Source organism: Coregonus lavaretus (genome assembly GCF_964263955.1).
Source record: "Coregonus lavaretus genome assembly, chromosome: 26".
Taxonomy (NCBI): Eukaryota; Metazoa; Chordata; class Actinopteri; order Salmoniformes; family Salmonidae; genus Coregonus; species Coregonus lavaretus.
This window is the reverse complement of record NC_140013.1, coordinates 16526893-16547010: the sequence shown is the minus strand read 5'-3', so window position 1 is coordinate 16547010 and position 20118 is coordinate 16526893. Positions and strand designations below refer to the sequence as shown.

Below are 20118 nucleotides of genomic sequence, written 5' to 3'. Positions count from 1 at the left end.
ACACAAACACCATCATTAGGCAAGTGTTAAAGCATAATGATTCAGAACTCTGTTTTTGAGCTTGGTGGGTTTTATTGTTTTGGCATATAGCTAAGAAAATTATTTATAGGCATGTGTTCCAGTCAGATGTTTGTGTAAGTAACGTATACCAGATATGTTGTCCTTTCATGTCCTCAAAAATAAATAACTTGGCCAAGGGGGTGGGAGTCGATGCAAGTTTTTATTTACATTTTAGTTGTTTTTTGTACTGTACAAAAACACCCCTCTTCACAATATAATTGCAAATAAGGAAAAAACACAGATCAGAATTGGGAACATCCATTAACTGTATAGCAGTACAAAGTGGTTTCATCAGTTTAGAACAGTTAATCTTGGAAATGATCTGGAAAAGTTTAATATTCAACACTGTCTAAGTAAATACTTGCTTATGAAACCACAAACATTTTTGCTCTTGCACCATGTGCGAATTGCATTACGGGGATGTTTAAAACCATTAAATGAAACTATAGATTAAATATCAAAGTCACAAAATACAACACCTTTCAATCATCCAAACTAAGTTGGAAATGAATCTACAGTATAAAGAATATACAATATATATATATGTTTGTTTGCAGACAGTCACAAAGTGAACAGTAAAACGCCCACATTCCTTAACCATTTTGTTGTATTCACATTTAACAAGAATATCCAAAAGATGGTATACTCATAAAACAGCAATCGTAATACAAAAGTCACAAAAATATATAATGTATAACTAAGAGCTACCGTTTTTTCATATTTTCAACAAACAATATGAACCAGGAAATGTATATATCATGTACACATTGAAAAGGCATATATAATCAATACATTTTTTAAACATTGCACATAAGAGAAGCTACATCTGGGGAACAAAGGAAAGACATGCTAATATCTGTAAAAACTTTAGTTGGAGAAGAATCAAGAACAAAAAGCTGATACGTGCTGAGGTCTAACACCTCTCACCTCAACAAGGCCTTATTGAACAGCAAACAGAAGAAAGCTCATGCTCTCAGATTCACAGGACTTTCAAATGAACGTGCATTCCACAATCCTAGGAGTCACTTTTTTTTTTTTTACTAATAAAAAAAAACAATTAAGCTTTGTTCATGATTTCACAGATTTAGTGGATTCTCGCTTATTTTTCTTCAGTTAATTTGTCACATTGTAAGTACACAACAATACGAAAACAGTACATTCTTTTCTTTCATTATTCAGACATAAAATATAAACTTAGAACCCAACAGCTTGTCCATTTATTGCACACAATAGGTTCACCAAAAATATTTGGGCACTTTAAGTTTCAACAAACAGCAGCATTTCTTTATGAAAAAGGTATATGAATACAAACAGAAACAAACACACGCAAAACACAAGCTTACTTAAGCGTTCAAATGCTCAAACGTAAGAAAAAATTAAATGTCTCTAAAGATTTTAAATTGTGCATCTTGAATCTATGCAAGGTCCTATATAAGGCTATAGTTTCTCCAACGCACAGTACGATACAGTGTCTATCGGAGCGAAAATGACATTTCCTGTGCACAATATTTCAATAGCATGGGGAAACCAAGCATGATTACCTCATTACTTTATGATGTCAACAGCAACGATAGATTAAAATGGTAGATACGCCAACCCCAAAGGGATTGGGAACATTTGGTCCAATAGGAGAGCTTGATTGTTACCCAGACATAGGGTAGTTAAGCTAAATGCCACATCTTTTAGGAACGGTTGATTGGATGGCACGAGACAATCATAAAACAAATCTCTGAGCACCCATTCTATGATTGTAAAACACACTATGATGTTACTTCTCTGAACCCAAGATATGCACTCACTACTGTAAGTCGCTCTGGATAAGAGTGTCTGCTAAAATGAAGAAAAAAAAGAGGTAAAAAAAAAACAACAACAACTGATTCATCATTTGAAATGTAATCAAATTCATATTTTCCTGATAATATTTTTAAAACTCCAATCTCAAATTCCTGGTTGAGATGTCAAGAATTCAATACCAACAAATTTTACCATCGCAGTTTCTAATCTATTTAGCATTTCTTTGGCACGCAAAAGTCATTTTTAGTTTTTTTGCAGGACTACCAAGATTGAGTGAATTGATAAGGACTACACTTAAATGGCATGAAACACTTAATGAAAAAATAAATATCAGTAGCATTTAATCAATGGAGTATCCCCACCTTATTATAAAGGCATGTTGATGTGCAACTGACTAGTGATGGCTCAATGTAACAGGTGTCCAAGCTAGGGCAAGATTTCTGTTGAAAAGCAATGACAAAGAAAATTAACCTGTACCCGAAAATCTCAAGGTGAACCTAAAACATTATGAAGATGAAAATATCTATCGATCACACTTAATGATACAAAGCAATGTCATGTTGGCCATGTCATTGAAGACCTCTCCTGGCTCCATATACACTTAATTACAAAACTCAACTCACAGTAAAAGCAAGGCACCCAGCTACAAATTCTAATGTGCTGACCACTTGATTAGTAGACCGTTAGTCCAAAGAATGTCACCCACATTCAAGACACTAGCTTCTGAAATGTCATGTCCAAAGTAAACAGTCTGTGTAAATTTAGGTAGGAATATTCCTACCAACACATAATCCACCAAATGCAACATGGTCTCATTATAATATGTCAAAATAGTGACATTGAAGCATAGTAGTTATATGTCACTTACGGTGACATATTACTTCTACGTCACTGTGGTGACATAAAAAACAACAACCATTTAACCATTGTAGTTATAGTAACACTCTTTTTTTGTCACACAGCTGACATATTACAAATACGTCTGTATAGAGACTTCCATCATACACAAACTGTTAGGGACAAGTATTTCTAATGAAATAGGTCTGACAAATTAACTACACATTTGAACTTAGCCTAGCTGTTCCAGATATCGGAAAGCGCAGCCGCTGCAGTGCGTCTCTCTTGATGATTTAACGACTGACTTCACATATGAAATAAAATGCTGCCATGCCTTTGTGACCCGGCCTTTGAGAGTCTAAGCCACCAGTAGATACCTAAATTATGAACAACACCCAATACAAGTGAAGTGTAGAAGCTACAGTTCATTCATATTGCGCATAACGAAAGTGAGAGACAATGAGAGCTCTGCAATGCAATTTCAAGTTTTAAAAAAAAAAAAGGAAAAAAAGGTTTAAAATGTACTGTGTTCCTATTCACAAAGGAATAAATACACACCTCTCACATAAACCACGACAAAATCCAACGTAGTATTTGATTATCAAATAATATTTTGTAACACTAACAGTTTGCCCGAAGCGACGGCACTCAAGAAGTAACACAGCGTCTATCATATGAACTATCATTATGCAAAAACAATAATCCAATAAGTAAGGAAAGAAACTACTTGTCACTGTTAGCAAAGTTAAGACCTCTAATTCTAGTGATGCTCGTTAAAGAAGGGCAATCTCAGGCACTTTCCAAAGTCAGGGCTTTGGATTGGAAGGGGGAACAATTAGGAGGTGACGGTCACTCAATCGTAATAGAAGCCAGTTCTTTGATGTGGGCGTTCTCCTCCTCCGAGCCGTCCGGGGAGCTGCTACTGCCGTTTGTCTTTGGCTCCTCTGACATGTTTTCGTCCTTCAGGGATAAAGGGTCCAGGGGGAAGGTGCTGCTTTCGCAATTCTGGGTGGAGGAGACCTGGGAGATGACCGGCATCTGGACAGACGAGTTGTTGCCTTCGAAGCCGTGCTCCACCAGCTCGTACTGCCCGAGAGTCTCCTCCTCCTGCACTTGGCTCAGGTAGTCGGGCATGAGGAAATCACTGGGACCATGTGGAGACATAACAGACGATAGAAGGCTGTTGATAACAGTGTCTCTAAACCTCCTATATGAAGTAGACTACACAGTAAATATGGTGGAAGTCAAAGGCAATATGAAAAACGGATGAAATCGGCACATTTACACGGTGACAGATCTTTTATGTGAGGACTGTGTGAGGCCGGTGATCTGTTTTTTGAGAATCAAACTGGATTGCCAAATAATTTTCCATACAGTGTTATGATCTCAGGCGTAGACATTATACTATAACATTTTAAAAAGTAAATGGCCCATTTGAGCCCTACCAACCTGTAAGGGCTTGAGTTGATTAAGAAGTGGAAAAGTCTAGAATATATAAGCACATGTCTGCTTTATGTAGTACGTTAGGTACTATGAACTCTACATTTGAATAAAAGCCATTAAACTGAGTGAAATTCCTATATGGAAAAGCAAAATGCATTCTGACAGAAATAGGTTATGTAATTTATCAAAATTGTTGCGAGACGCAAGGATTAAAAGCCCGTAGCACGTATAATTTGATACTGTATGTTTCCCAAAGGCTAGCAACTCAGATAACAGCATGGAATGGTTCAATTAAGAAATTGGACAACTAAATACACAATAGTAACTAATGTAATAGATTACATTACCCTTGAGCTAATTCATATATATATATATATATATATATATATATATATATATATATATATATATATATATATATATATATATATATATATATATATATATATATATATATATATATATATATATATATATAGCCAACTACATAGGGATTATGAGGAAAGTGGCCAAAGACTGCTTTGAACCACATATTCAGCATGACTGAGATGTGTTGTACTGTAAGTTTTACAGTATGCTCAGTGTGCAACAGTTAGTTGGGCCTGTTTAATGAACCAATTCTGAAAAGCTTGAAATAGCATTTCTCCCTGAACATGGCCACTTTGGGAGATTTATTTGTATTTTTTGGTTATTTCCCGTGTTACGTTAAGCTGAGTAAATGAAGGGACGACACCCCGGGACTCCTCACCTGCTCTGGAAGTAGTTTGCTAGTTCAGATGCCTCATGGTTCAGACTCCGCAGGTGTACAATTAAATTGCCAGAGTTGGTAAACATGGCGCCGCACGTTTTGCACTCGTAAATCCGGGGCTTGCGGATTATGTGGCGGGAGACCCTCATGTGGTGCTTATATTCGCCGAAGGACGTGAATGTGGCACTACAAATCTGGCACCGGAAACAGCGTTTACCTTCGTGCTTCAGCCGGTGCATCTTTAGGGAGTAGGCCCGTGTGAACTTTTTCCCACAGCGATCACACTGGAAGGGCTTAATGCCTGTTGAGAAGAGGAGGAAGAGAAAGATTACTTGTGTTGCACATTAGAATCACTACAATAGATTGACTATTAATTCTGCATTACGACATTGATTTTTAGAATTGTCAATGTTAAAACTTCCACAAAACAAAAAAAGATGTCGATGTTAAAAATGTATCACAAAAATTGTACTTGTGAGTGTTAAAAATAGATGTGTAAAATGTGTCAGCGTAATAGCTAAAGAAACGGACCTACAACATAGTGTGCATGCACACCAAAGAAACTATGACCGAGGCATCCAGTCTCCAATGTCACATGGTTCATTGACATGCATAAGTCGCAACAAGCATTTCTGAGCCGAACGGACCAGGGGAACAATATGAAGGGAGATTGAGTTGGCACACAACATTATTTCCATAGAACTCAGTGGCCATGGAATACAACAAAAAGGGCTTCCGTAGACTCAGTTATTTATGGCCCTCGTAAAACATGCCACGACTTTAACATAAGCCCAACTTTTTTCAATGAGAAATATAAAAATACCTTGACGGCTCTTTGACGCATTTGTTCACGAGAATTTCCAATGAAGCCCATTGCGCAGAGCAGGTTCATTTAAGCAGACGTGAACTGCATTACTTTTAACTGCATACAATACAACACTATGGGTCGAGCTTAAATGACCCTGAAGACTTGAGCACCATGAAGTCTTTCCAACCAGATAGTCAGCCCTACTCTACAGTATATCTGACTGGCCAGTTTAGAATAATAATACCACACAGGAGCTACAGTAGTGAAAAACCTCTGGACACAGCTGCAAGGCAGTGGATATGTGTCTTGGCAAGGGGATGGAACCCCAATGAATACCTTGGTGGTCTTTTTGATTCATGTGAGCAGTGTGTCTGAAGTTTGGAGTACCAGAGACCATTATCCCATAATATGTTGGGACACAATGTGGAGTCATTGCCTGCAGCCTATAGTTAGTTACTTTCCACATGCTGTAACCGTACATGGCTGCACAAATGGGACTGTCCACATGCAAGCCTGATTTTGGACAACTACTAACTGGCTATATAGACAACTTAAAAGTAGGCATTCTCTACAATTGAGAACTTCATGCTTCAAGCTTATAGGAGACATTAATGGGACATTACACTCCAAAATCAAACTTGTTGTATCAAGGGCTGGAAACGTTGAAACAACAACACTCGATCTCATTGAACTTAACACTGCTTGTTTATGAAGGTTAAGAGTCAAGTTGAGATGTGTCGATATTTGGTTGACATCATTTCCTGTTATAATGTTCCACTGTCGTCAAGCAAGAGTTTGGGTATGTGTGCACGTGTGTACTTGATGAGTGTGTTTTTCCGATGTCAGCCGAGGCGGGAGACACTAAGCCTCAAGTGTTTCCTAAATCAATGTTCCCTGGAATGCCCTTCATCCTTCTCCACAGTGTGCCATGAGTCAAACCATTAAAGAGCCATTCATACCATTAATCTCCGGCTCCTATCATCAGGTGGATAGAGGACGCATGGAACTACTGTAGAGGACAATGTAAATACAGTACAAGTCACATGAGCCACTTTCCAGATGGGTACCTACGACATAACAGATACCCGCAGCGCAGTAGTTAGACTACACAGCCCTGTTCAACTGCATAGTGGATGTGTGGAAATACCTACCAGAGTGGATGAGCATATGTTGCTTTAAGTTCTGTATGCGGGTGAATCGGACGCCACACGTGGGGCACTGGAAAGGTCTGTCAGGCCCGTTAGTGCCAGGGCGGGTTGAAGGGCTTATGTATAAGTGGTAAGGGTACTGGAGGCTTTCTAATCTGAGAAACAAGAAAGAGGATGTGATGCTTCAGTGAGGTACACACAAATGTGGTAAGGCTTGTGGCGTCAGATCAAAACCTTCCTTTAGCTTCATCATAATAACATCAAGACCTCAAGGTTTCCATACCAGTTGGAAGGCAAAATGGAACATCTTACATAAATGCAAGATTAGCTTGAACAAAAGAACATCTCAAGGTTATCAAACCTTCCAAACAAGTGGAGTTGAAAACCAGGGAAGTTGATCATGATATTTCCACTTACATTAAAAAATATATATATATTTCCACTTTTTCCGTACCATCTGTGCTACTAAGTTTTCAACCAATTATTGTTACCTTTCATCATCCTCAGCATGACCTCCAGCATTGGATGTACTTTGCATTGAAGGCAACCCTTCTGTGACTCCCTCATCTAACGAACCTATGCCAAAACAAAGAAGAAATATAATTTCCACCAGTTACTAGCTCTTTCTCAGTCTGATTTCCATAAGACATGGTTCGGGATAGAACCCATACACAGATCGAATGCAAAGACTGAATAGCTTTAAAGTGGCAATCTGCAGTTGAAACAATAAAGCATCCTCCCTGCCACTGTTTGGGAAAACAGCTGAGGAATGGGGCCGGAGAAATGTAGCCACTCAAATTCATAGACAGAGCTATCGATCCAAGGATTGACCATCCATGATATCAAAATTATAGTTTTTAAAATGTTTTGAGGCTATACAGTGTTTGTTTGTATTTACACATACTTTGTTACTTTGAGTAAAACAATAATATATTTTGCATTCTGATGGGGTATGACAGTTGAACAAAGTTCATGAGGCAATTATAAGTTATATTCTTCAAGAATCAATGGGTTGGCCTAAATATAATTAATTTATAAGCAAAAAAAGTATGTAACAACTGCAGATTAGCCCTTTAAGTTTAGAGGGAAATTACACTCCAAAAAAGTGTAAAGAGAAAAAGAAGTTGGTGGTCTTGTATTGAGATAAGTCCACATCCTAGGTCATCCATTATGTAGACCCAGCTACATGCCTCAATCCAAAATTAACGGAAAAGATATGCACACCAGATGATGTGCTTAGGCCTAGCCCTTCCATTCATCTGGGGTCGAGGCATATAGCTATATCTACACAACCGTTGGCGTGTGTTGCGGACTCAGCTTGACATAAGACTACTGTTGAGGTCTGAAAACATCTGACAGACTGACTTTGGAGTGTTATGTCCGTTCATGTGATACTCATACCTATGGAGGAGGACTGCGGGCTGATGAGGAGGTCCTCCTGGACCTGTTCGCTGCAGGGCACTGTCTGCTGGTCGCTCAGGGAACTCTGGGATGCACTGACGGGCTGCGACGACGTGTCCTGGACCTCCTCGTCACTTAGCCTCTCCACCTTCACACGCACGTTCTCCTCGGTGCCGGCCAGCGACAACGGTGCCTTAATGGAGCTTTCACAGGTGAGGAAATCACTCAGCCGGCGGCTCACGTCCGAGGGCCCTGCCTGTTCCAGACGACGTGGGCTCTCGGGAAGCTTGGGCTGCTTATCCTGGTGGAACCTACGGTCGATACCGAAGGGAAAGGTCCACGGGAAAGCCAGGGAAGAGTCCACGGGCTGGGTGGCGCTCTCCGAGAAGGAAGAGGGCGATGGGTTGGGCATCTGCGGCGAGGTGATCTGTGAGGTGCATTTGAGTGGGCTCTCTGGGGACATCATGATAAAGCTCTTACGTTTGCGGCGTGACTCGCGACACACAGGGATGTTCCTCTCCATCACGCTGCAGTCAGACGATACAGGCGACAGGCTGCTGTCCAACGGGGTCAAAGCGCAGTGGGAGGAAGTGCTCTCGCCAAGAGCCGACTCCTGCGGTTTCTCCTGCCCCATGTTCCCGGCGCTCCAGAGGATGCTGGACTTCATGAATTCCGAGCACGTGCTCGCCACGGCAAACATCTGCATGTAACTGGCGGCGGCTAAAACGTCGATGATGTTCTCTGTGTTGATGGAGAGGGTGGAGGTGTAGGCGTACTCCAGCAGGGGGGTGAAGCCGCTCACCGTGACGTGGTGCAAGTCCAACACAAACTTGTCCTCCTCCTCAGGCCTGCCCACTAGTTTGGAGCGGAAGAACTCGCTGCAGCAGGCCAGCACCACCTTGTGCGCCAGAAACAACTTGTCCTGGACCCGGATGGTGACGTCGCAGAGGTGGCCCTCGTTGCGCAGGGCGTTTAGCTTTTCCAGCATCTCTTGACTGTGCGCGGGGGAACTGTGGGTAAAGGTTTTGACCCCCATCTTTGTCTTAGCGTACTTGCTCTGGAGGGCGTTCACCTACAGGAAGAATGGAAAATTAGCCTACAAATGTTGGCCTACATTGGGCCTTTGCTATAAAGTCAACGTAATGTTTGTATTTCATTATCCTTATGGATGTTAAATGGTGGCTATACTAAAATAAAAAAACTACCTGAATATAAACCCAGTCATGGTATTGAAAAAAACTGCCACATACTGTAGTAAACCTACTCTGTCAGATGATTGGATTAGAGGAGCTCAGTTTAGCCTGAGTAACCACACAGACAGACAACTTAACAAATGAAGTGTTAACAGACAACAGTCAGTATTGTCTGGGATGACTTTCATTTGGCCTCACGACATGGACTTAACAGAGCGGCGGAAGAAATGCCGGTCTGTCAACCTCAAGCTGCATCCCAAAAAATTGAATGTACAAATGTGCTACTAGCATAAATTTATGTGGATATTCAAAGCCAGAGACAATGTATTTACAGCTCTTGCAATGTTTTAGAGAGAATATAAACAAATCTCAAAACAAACAACCTAACAATCTGCATTCTTAATTGTTGATGGTTGAGGACAACTGAAGTGCTGCTTACATTATCCTACATTCCAACAAAAACCTACAAATAATGTAATTGTGTAAAAGCATATAATTTTAACCTAAAGGTCCAGTTTGGTTTCTTCCAAGGAGTTACTACGAAAGAGAGCGGGCAGCGAGGGAGGTGGTGAGAGGGTGGATGGCGGTAGAGAGCGGTAGACAGCATGGAGGATAAAATGGCAAGTTATGTAACAACAATAAAAGCAGATGCATCATGGTGAAAGCCAAATTCATGTGGAGTCCACTACAGGATGCAGTGCAGCTGCCTGTCTCCCTCCCTCGCTCTCTCTCTCTCTCTCTCTCTCTCAGACATGTGGCTGCTCTGAGGCATGATATTTTCCATCAAACAAAACTCTCTCCTGAAGGGGCTCTCTTTGGGAGAGCTTGCTGCCCTCACTAAGAAAAAAAGAAGTAGGAAATACTCTCAGGCTGTTGGCCCAATAAAGGCAACGCAAATTAGCCTTACACCACTGATTTTAGCTGCAGTGGAGGAGAGGAGTGTGGGTTGTTGTCTACCTTTCAAAATCATATTCTCTTGATTCTAAATTTGGGCTAACCTAATCCAAAACCCAACTCGAACATTGACAGACTTCAACTTTCAACAACTAGCCTAACGTTTTTCCAGGTGAAGGGTCCATAAATATGCCTACATAATGCACTGTAGAAACAGAACAAAAACTGAAGCTAAAAAACCATTGACGAGTACCTAGGCCTAGTAGCCTGCATTATGAAATAAAACATCCCTAGAACGTTATCCCTACTTGAACTGTCTCAACTGACTCCACTAACTTTCTTGAGTTTTCATCATCGTACTGACAAAAATAGCTAACTACGTTGTTAGCAGCTGCAACGAACTTATTAGTGCTTACAAATCAAATCAGGTGCAAGTGCAACACAAATAACTAGCTAATAGAGCTCGTCCAAAATTGGGACAGGCATTATGTTTACAGTCAAAGGGGCGGGGGTTCAACTGAACCCAGTATTTTCACTTGTAAACATGAACAGTGCTTTGCATGCTGCAAATAACACGTTGCGAGTTAGCTAGCTAACAAGCTAGTTAGCTAACAAATAAAGCTATGTAAAAGTCAAAACGAATAGTTAGTTAGCTGGCTATGAACATTTATAAAGGTTTGGACAAGCCACCAGCTGACGCAGCATGCTAACGTAACGTTGATGCAAAAACGTTTCACTTGACTGGCTAGCAAACTACAAAAAATACACCAATCTTCTAGCACCTTCTAGCTAGCTACCAGTTTTCAGAGATCTAGTTACTGACTATGCAACAAAATATACCTTCAGTAGATAGAACAGTGTGTGATTCGGTCTGTTGATCGGCCTCGGGTTGTGGAGTCAAATGAGGCCGATGTAAACACACCACAGCTGTGCGTGCAGCAGCACAAAGCAGCCTAGCTTGCAAGCAGTCTGGTTGTTATCGGTGCCGATTTAGCCCGTTCTTTTGAATTCCTTGTGTTTGGGAAGCATTCGTTGGCCAAACACAGATAAATTTGAGATTTTCATCAATACTTGGAGCTGTCGATAGCTCAAGTTGTTTTTAAAAGGTTTACAAAACGTTAATTTTTGTACCGTTTCGTTAAGGTTCTTTAGCTAGCCTCCCTTTGCTAATCCTTTTTGCACTTATGTGTCCCATAATGCAACGCGCAACTCAAATTACAGTAGGCAACATCTGATTTGGTAAAGAGCATGTCTGAACGATCTCTAAAGCAATTAATTTAGCTAAATATGGTTGTTGTAATCACGGGGTGGAAAGGTGGCAGGTTCTGTTCGAGCTGGGTTGAGCAGGCAGTGTGAAGTACAGACCAAACAAGCAATTTTCCAACATAAGGCAAGGTTCCATTTAGTTCTCATTTCAGTTACAGTGGCCATTCTATGGCTTAGGAACACATTTGAAACCAATACAAGTAAAACATTAAACAAACCAAAAAGATGAGAACCAAAAAGTGGATACAGGAGGTGATGCAGCCTAGGAGGCAGGTGTCCATTTCCTTTAACAGTTCATCTCGCAAACCTCAGTAGCCATGCACTCTACAAACAGTGTTCTCATTGGTTTGTTTTAACCACCTTCACCAAATGCCTGGGCTTTTGTGGCGCTGGCGCAGGATTAGTGCTCTCACTTCTGCACTACATGGATCATTCCCATATTAGGCCTACACCTCTCTATCTGACTTTTTACATTGGTGGCTGTGGTGGGATGGCCTTGTAGGAGCTTGGCTGTTGGCATTTGGAGTTTGGTGTGAATGCGAGAACACTCAGAGTGAGGGCAATGGTGTATGTGAGGCTACTACTGCTGCCTACGCCCGACCCTTGTGAAAAAGTACTACTGAATTTCTACTCATCACTACTACACAATAGCTACACAAAACCTAATGGTTTTACTACTTGATTGCTATTGAGATGTGTAGTAAACCAGTCGGGATTTATGTAGTAATTTAAGTAGTAATGCATGATAAATTGGGACGTTTCACTACTGGTGGACACTACATATTTCCTACTCAAATTACTACATAATTCTTCATTAATGACTACTGTGTAACCACTGAGCTTTTGGGGATCTACTACTTAAAACCCACATTCCTACACATTCTCTATTGAATTACTACACAATGCTACACGTTACTGCGGAATGCCTACTCAATCCCGATTTTAATTACTACTGCTATCAATGTGTGTAGTGATGTGTCACTGCTGATCACTACTGAATTGCTTCTGATCCTTTTTCATTTCCTACATAAACCCTTTTGAATTACTATTGAAAACTGACACTTTTACTACTGTTTGCCTATTCAAAATTCACTATTGACGTCTTATTTCACTACTGTGTCACTACAAGACTAGTGCACATGTTATTTCCTCAAGTTTGTAACTATAGTTCTATAATCAAACAAAAAAGAAGAACTTAATTGCATTTTTTATATTTTATCAAATTAAGTACATATAAAATTGCATATTTATACTTTTTTATTAATCCCTTTGACACCTTGTCTTCATTCAGCTTTGACTTAACTACAGTGCATTCGGAAAGTATTCAGACCCCTTGACGTTTTCCACATTTTGTTACGTTACAGCCTTAGTCTAATACCCCATAATGTCAAAGTGAAAACAGGTTTTTAGAATGTTTTTGCAAATTGATTAAAAATAAAAACAGAAATACCTGATTTACGAACATATTCAGACCCTTTGCTATGAGACTCGAAATTGAGCTCAGGTGCATCCTGTTTCCATTCATCATCCTTGAGATGTTTCTACAACTTGATTGGCGACCACCTGTGGTAAATGCAATTGATTGGACATGATTTGGAAAGGCACACACCTGTCTATATAAGGTCCCACAGTTGACAGTGCATGTCAGAGCAAAAACCAAGCCATGAGGTCGAAGGAATTGTCCATAGAGCTCCGAGACAGAATTGTGCCGAGGCACAGATCTGGGGAAGGGTACCATAACATTTTTGCAGCATTGAAGTTCCCCAAGAACAAAGTGGCCTCCATCATTCTTAAATGGAATAAGTTTAGAACCAACAAGACTCTTCCTAGAGCTGGCCGCCCGGCCAAACTGAGAAATCGGGGGAGAAGGGCCTTGGTCAGGGAGGTGACCATGAACCCGATGGTCACACTGACAGAGCTCCAGAGTTCCTCTGTGGAGATGGGAGAACCTTCCAGAAGGACAACCATCTCTGCAGCACTCCACCAATCAGGCCTTTATGGTAGAGTGGCAAGATGGAAGCCACTCTTCAGTAAAAGGCACATGACAGCCCGCTTGGAGTTTGCCAAAAGGCACCTAAAGGACTCTGACCATGAGAAACAAGATTTTCTGCTCTGATGAAACCAAGATTTAACTCTTTGGCCTGAATGCCAAGTGTCACGTCTGGAGGAAACCTGGCACCATCCCTACGGTGAAGCATGGTAGTGGCAGAATCATGCTGTGGTGATGTTTTTCAGCGGCAGGGACTGGGAGACTAGTCAGGAATGAGGGAAAGATGAACGGAGCAAAGTACAGAGATATTCTTGATGAAAACCTGCTCCAGAGCGCTCAGGACCTCAGACTGGGGGCGAAGGTTCACCTTCCAACAGGACAACGACCCTAAGCACACAGCCAAGACAACGCAGGAGTGGCTTCAGGACAAGTCTCTGAATGTTCTTGAGTGGCTCAGCCAGAGCTCGTACTTGAACCTGATCGTACATCTCTGGAGAGACCTGAAAATAGCTGTGCAGCGATGCTCCCCATCCAACCTGACAGAGCTTGAGAGGATCTGCAGAGAAGAATGGGAGAAACTCCCCAAATACAGGTGTGCCAAGCTTGTAGCATCATACCCAAGAAGACTCGAGGCTGTAATCACTGCCAAAGGTGCTTCAACAAAGTACTGAGTAAAGGGTCTGAATACATATGTAAACGTGACATTTCAGTTTTTTATTTCTAAAAACCTGTTTTTGCTTTGTCATAATGGGGTATTGTGTGTAGATTGATGAATGGAAAAAAAACAATTGAATCAATTTTAGAATAAGGCTGTAAAGTAACAAAAGGGTCTGAATACTTGCACTGTATCTTCAGATCCTCTTTTTTGTTTCTCCACCACGTAAACGTTTAGAAAATAAAGACAAGCACAAGAGACAACCAATTATAAGCCATTATTAATAATCTGCTAACAAAGGTCACATAAAACAAAACAGAAAAACATTTGATAAACAATGTTAATCTTACCAACAATGGCCTCCAGTCTTCTTACGTCGAGGGCCTCCTTGGCAACAGGTCAAAAGAAGTATGTAGAATGGGTAAGTATACTAATCTGAACATATTGTACATTTGCATACAAACACACATACTTATTAGCTAGCATGACGAAAACAGGCAATATAGCTACATTTCAATGGGGCTAGCAAACAGCTAGACTAAACACAATACATCTCTATGACAACAGCTAATGGATAAGATTGTTTTGGCTAGCAAACTTTCTGATGTAGTAAAATGTAAAAATTGGATCCTTTGTTCGTACCCTCCAGGGCAATTGAACTTATCCCAGAGGCTGTTCCAAGTCGCCGACGGCAGAGAAGAGGTATTCGGAGTGGACTTCTAGGCTGACTCAGGAGGCGGGCACACCATCCACCGCTTCCGAGTATATTACATGCTAATGTTCAGTCTCTGGACAAAGTAGATGAGCTCAGGGCGAGGATCTCCTTCCAGAGAGACATCAGGGACTGTAACATACTCTGTTTCATGGAATCATGGCTCTCTCGGGATATACTGTCCCCGTCCATACAGCCAGCTGGGTTCTCAGTTCATCGCATAGACAGAAATAAATAACTCTCTGGGAAGAAGAAAGCCGTGGGTGAATGTTTCATGATTAACTACTCACGGTGTGATTGTGATAACATAAAGAAACTCAAGTCCTTTTGTTCACCTGACCTAGAATACCTCACAATCAAATGCCGACCGTATTACCTCCCAAGACACTTATCTTTGGTTATAGTCACAACCGTGTATATGCCCCGCGAAGCCGATACCACAACGGCCCTCAAGGAACTACACTGGACTTTATGCAAACTGGAAACCACATATCCTGAGGCCGCATTTATTGTAGCTGGGGATTTTAACAAAGCAAATTTGAGGAAAACACTACCGATGTTCTATCAACACATTGACTGTAGTACTAGCTTAGGAAAAACACTAGATCACTGCTACTCGCCTTTTCGAGATGCCTACAAGGCCCTCCCCCGTCCTCCCTTTGGCAAGTCAGATCACGACTCCATTTTGCTCCTCCCTTCCTATAGGCAGAAACTCAAACAGGAAGTACCCGTGCTAAGGTCTATTCAACTCTGGTCTGACCAATCGGAATCCATGCTTCAAGATTGTTTTGATCACGGGGACTGGGATATGTTCCGGGTAGCCTCTGAGAATAACATTGACGTTTACACGGTGATTGAGTTCATTGGAAGTGTATAGGGGATGTTGTTCCCACTGTGACTATTAAAACCTACCCAAACCAGAAACCATGGATAGATGGCAGCATTTGCGCAAAACTGAAAGCGCGAACCACCGCATTTAACCATGGCAAGGTGACTGGGAATATGGCTATTCCCTCCTTAAGGCAATCAAACAGGCAAAACGTCAGTAAAGAGACAAAAGTGAAGTCGCAGTTCAACGGCTCAGACACGAGACCTATGTGGCAGGGTCTACAGACAATCACAGATTACAAAGGGAAAACCAGCCACGTCGCAGACACCGACGTCTTGTTCACAGACAAGCTAAACACCTTCTTTGCCCGCTTTGACGATAACACAGTGCCACCGACGCGGCCCGCTCCCAAGGACTGTGGGCTCTCGTTCTCCGTGGCCGACGTGAGTAAGACATTTAAGCGTGTTAACCCTCGCAAGGCTGCCGGCCCAGCCGGCATCCCTAGCCGTGTCCTCAGAGCATGCACAGACCAGTGTTTACAGACATATTCAATCTCTCCCTATCCCAGTCTGCTGTCCCCACTTGCTTCAATATGTCCACCATTGTTCCTGTACCCAAGAAAGCAAAGGTAACTGAACTAAATGACTATCGCCCCATAGCACTCACTTCTGTCATCATGAAGTGCATTGAGAGACTAGTCAAGGATCAAATCACCTCTACCTTAACTGACACCCTAGACCCACTTCAATTTGCTTACCGCCTGAATAGATTCACAGATGATGCAATCGCCATCGCACTGCACACTGCCCTATCCCATCTGGACAAGAGGAATACCTACGTCAGAATGCTGTTCATTGACTATAGCTCAGCCTTCAACACCATAGTACCCTCCAAGCTCATCATTAAGCTCGGGGCACTGAGTCTGAACCCCACCCTGTGCAACTGGGTCCTGGTCTTCCTGACCGGCCGCCCCCAGGTGGTGAAGGTAGGAAACAACACCTCCACTTCGCTGATCCTCAACACAGGGGCCCCACAAGGGTGCGTGCTCAGCCCCATCCTGTACTACCTGTTCACCCATGACTGTGTGGCCACGCACGCCTCCAACTCAATCATCAAGTTTGCAGACAACACAACAGTAGTAGGCCTGATTACCAACAATGATGAGACAGCCTACAGGGAGGATGTGAGGGTCCTGGCGAAGTGGTGCCAGGAAAATAACTTGTCCCTCAACTTCAACAAAACGAAGGAGCTGATCGTGGACTTCAGGAAACAGCAGAGGGAGCACGCCCCTTTCCACATCGACTGGACCGCAGTGGAGAAGGTGGAAAGCTTCAAGTTCCTCGGCGTACACATCACTGATAATCTGAAATGGTCCACCCACACAGACAGTGTGGTGAAGAAAGCGTAACAGTGCCTCTTCAACCTCAGGAGGTTGAAGAAATTCTTCTTGGCCCCTAACTTTTTATAGATGCACAACTGAGAGCATCCTTTCGGGCTGTATCACTGCCTGGTACGGCAACTGCACCTCCCGCAACCGCAGGGCTCTCCAAAGGGTGGTACGGTCTGCCCAACACATCACCGGGGGCACACTGCCTGCCCTCCAGGACACCTACAGCACCCGATGTCACAGGAAGGCCAAAAAGATCATCAAGGACATCAACCACCCGAGCCAAGGCCTGTTCACCCTGCTATCATCCAGAAGGTGTGGTCAGTACAGGTGCATCAAAGCTGGGACCGAGAGACTGAAAAACTGCTTCTATCTCAAGGCCATCAGACTGTTAATTAGCCATCACTAGCCGGCTACCACACGGTTTTAACCCTGCACCTTAGAGGCTGCTGCCCTATATACATAGACACTGGCCACTTTAATAATGGAACACTAGTCACTTTAATAATGTTTACATACAGCTTTACTCATCTCATATGTATATACTGTATTCTATTCTACTGTATTTTAGTCAATGCCACTCCGACATTGCTCATCCTAATATTTATATATTTCTTAATTCCATTATTTTACTTGTAGATTTGTATGTATTGTTGTGAATTGTTAGACACTACTGCACTGTTGGAGCTAGGAACACAAGCATTTCGCTACACCCGCAATAACATCTGCTAAATATGTGTATGTGACCAATAAAATGTGATTTGATTTGATATGAAAAGTTATTTAAACGGCTAAACAACGACATCAAAGTATTCATAAAACATAAAGGAAAGTTAAACTTACAAATGGTGCCAGCATAAGGGCTATGAAAGACTGGATGACAAAGGATGGAAGATGATTACATTCGGGATTGTCAAACATTATCTAGCTAACACCAACCAACTACTTCTGGTTTTGTCTTCTTCTGTGGTCATGTGCACAGGAATCCACGAGCTGCAAAACTCTACTGATCACTACTGAAAAGCTGGTGTAGTCTGGCTGTAGTGTTGTGACTACTTATTCACTATACAAACAAGTAGTAAAAACTCTACCTGATTACTATTTAAAAGCCTGTGTAGTGAAGCTGTAGTGTTTAACTACTTATTTACTACCAACATCAAGTAGTAAAAACCTCTACCTGGTTACTACTGGAAACACTACTGTTTTCCTACTGAACACTCCATAACTGTACTTGTGTATCTTGCGTAGTGCATAAATTACACATTCACTACACAATTCCTACAAGTCTCTACATAGTCACTACTGCACAAATAGGTTTTGTGGAGTAATTCAGTAGTACTTTTTCATGAGGGGAGGCCCAGGCTTTTGTGGCGCAGGGAGTAGTGTTTGCACCTTTGCATTGCAGGATCCATGGATCGAGCCCCTGTTACAGCTCACCCTCACTCTCCACATTGGCCTGTTACAGTTTTCAAGATTTTTCATAAACTGTAGGTGGCTTCAACAGGGTTTGCAGCTCCCTGCGTGTAAGGCCCTTAACCAGTAGCCCAACTGGGACTTGAACACCTTAACCATAACACCAAGAGGTCCAAACCCGTTGACAAGGTTGCTTTGTAGCCTATTAGGCCACTAGTAACACTACCTTTCTTACCCTATCATATTATGTATGTCACGGTTTCGGCCGAGGCTGCCTCTCTCCCTTGTTCGGGCAGGTTTCGGCGTTCGTCGTCTCCGGAATTCTAGCTGCCACCGCTGTATGTTTCATGTTCGTTTGCTTTTGTCTGTTTGTTTCCACACCTGTTTCTGTTTTGGCGTAATTAGTGTCCTATAAGTTTCTCGTTGTGTTTGTCTAGTGTTGTGTGTAATTATTTTCCGTCAGTTGTGTGTATTGCTCGGTTGAGCTTCTCTCCACTACGCTGGAGTATTTTCGCACCTGTTTGTGCGCAGTTACTATTGTCGCACCTGTTTGTGCGCTGTTACTTTTCGCCTTCGTGCGTATTTTTCGCCTTCGGGCAAAGTTGTCCTTTTGCCTTAGTTTGGGCAGTAATACAAGCCTTTGGAATATCGTTCTGAGTCCTGCGTTTGATTCCACCATTGCACCTACAGCACGCCCTGACAATGTAGCCAACCCACTGGGCACAAACATCAATTCAACGTCTATTTCACATTGGTTCAATGTAATTTCATTGAAATTACGTAGAAACAATGTTGATTCAACCAGTGTGTGCCCAGTGGGAAGCCTATTAGCATCGCATTGAATTGCCCTAAGAATCCATGAGCAGAATCCATGAGCTCTGCCCAAAAAATGTTGTGTGGAAATGACAATGGAAAATCTTTTTGAATTTGATTTGTCATGTATCCAAAGCAATTAGCTATAATTTCTGCAGGCATCGCTGCAGGTTCCTCTCTGAATATGTTATTGTTATACTGTGGTCAAGAGTCTGCAGACACAGTTCTGGACCATTCTATTGGATGATACTGGGGATAGTCCGTTAGCCTCTGAATTCTTCTGTTTGGATGAGGATCATGCTGTCAAAAAGCTCCTTTCATATTGGCTACGGTACCTCTGAAAGCTAACTGATCAAGATGTTTTCATGTAATACAATAAGCCCATAAATGCTAGCCAGAAGAACAGAAAATATGGACCAAGGATAATTTAAAACGTACTTTCATTGTCTGATGTGTATGTCCATCTACTGGGAAGATTGTTCAATGTCTGTAGTTTGTATTTTGATTCTCTGTGTTTAACCAGCAGACTGCAGTGGAAGGAGAAGCAGGCCTGTTGTAGGCCAAACATAGCTAAAGTGGGTCTTTAACTTTCCAAACGGGTAAAAAATAAAGAGACAACTCAATGCTTACAGCATTTAGTAAAATGTGATGTATTTTATCATTTTATTGTAGACATAAATCTCAAAGACAGCAGCATCTGAAAATCTTATAATTTCATGCCCAAGGT

At 41.9% G+C, this 20118-nt stretch overlaps 1 protein-coding gene across 1 annotated transcript; it reads right to left on the bottom strand.

Moving 5' to 3' along the window:
- Positions 1 to 206: 206 nt before the first annotated feature.
- LOC311102255 (zinc finger and BTB domain-containing protein 44-like) lies at positions 207 to 11477 on the bottom strand. Its single transcript, XM_084143530.1, has 6 exons — positions 11167 to 11477; positions 8240 to 9311; positions 7330 to 7414; positions 6842 to 6993; positions 4883 to 5183; positions 207 to 3835 (listed from the first exon to the last, which is right to left on the bottom strand). Exons 2-6 carry the CDS (start codon positions 9273 to 9275, stop codon positions 3541 to 3543), a joined length of 1869 nt encoding a protein of 622 aa, XP_083999656.1. The 5' UTR covers positions 9276 to 9311; positions 11167 to 11477; the 3' UTR covers positions 207 to 3540.
- Positions 11478 to 20118: the final 8641 nt, after the last annotated feature.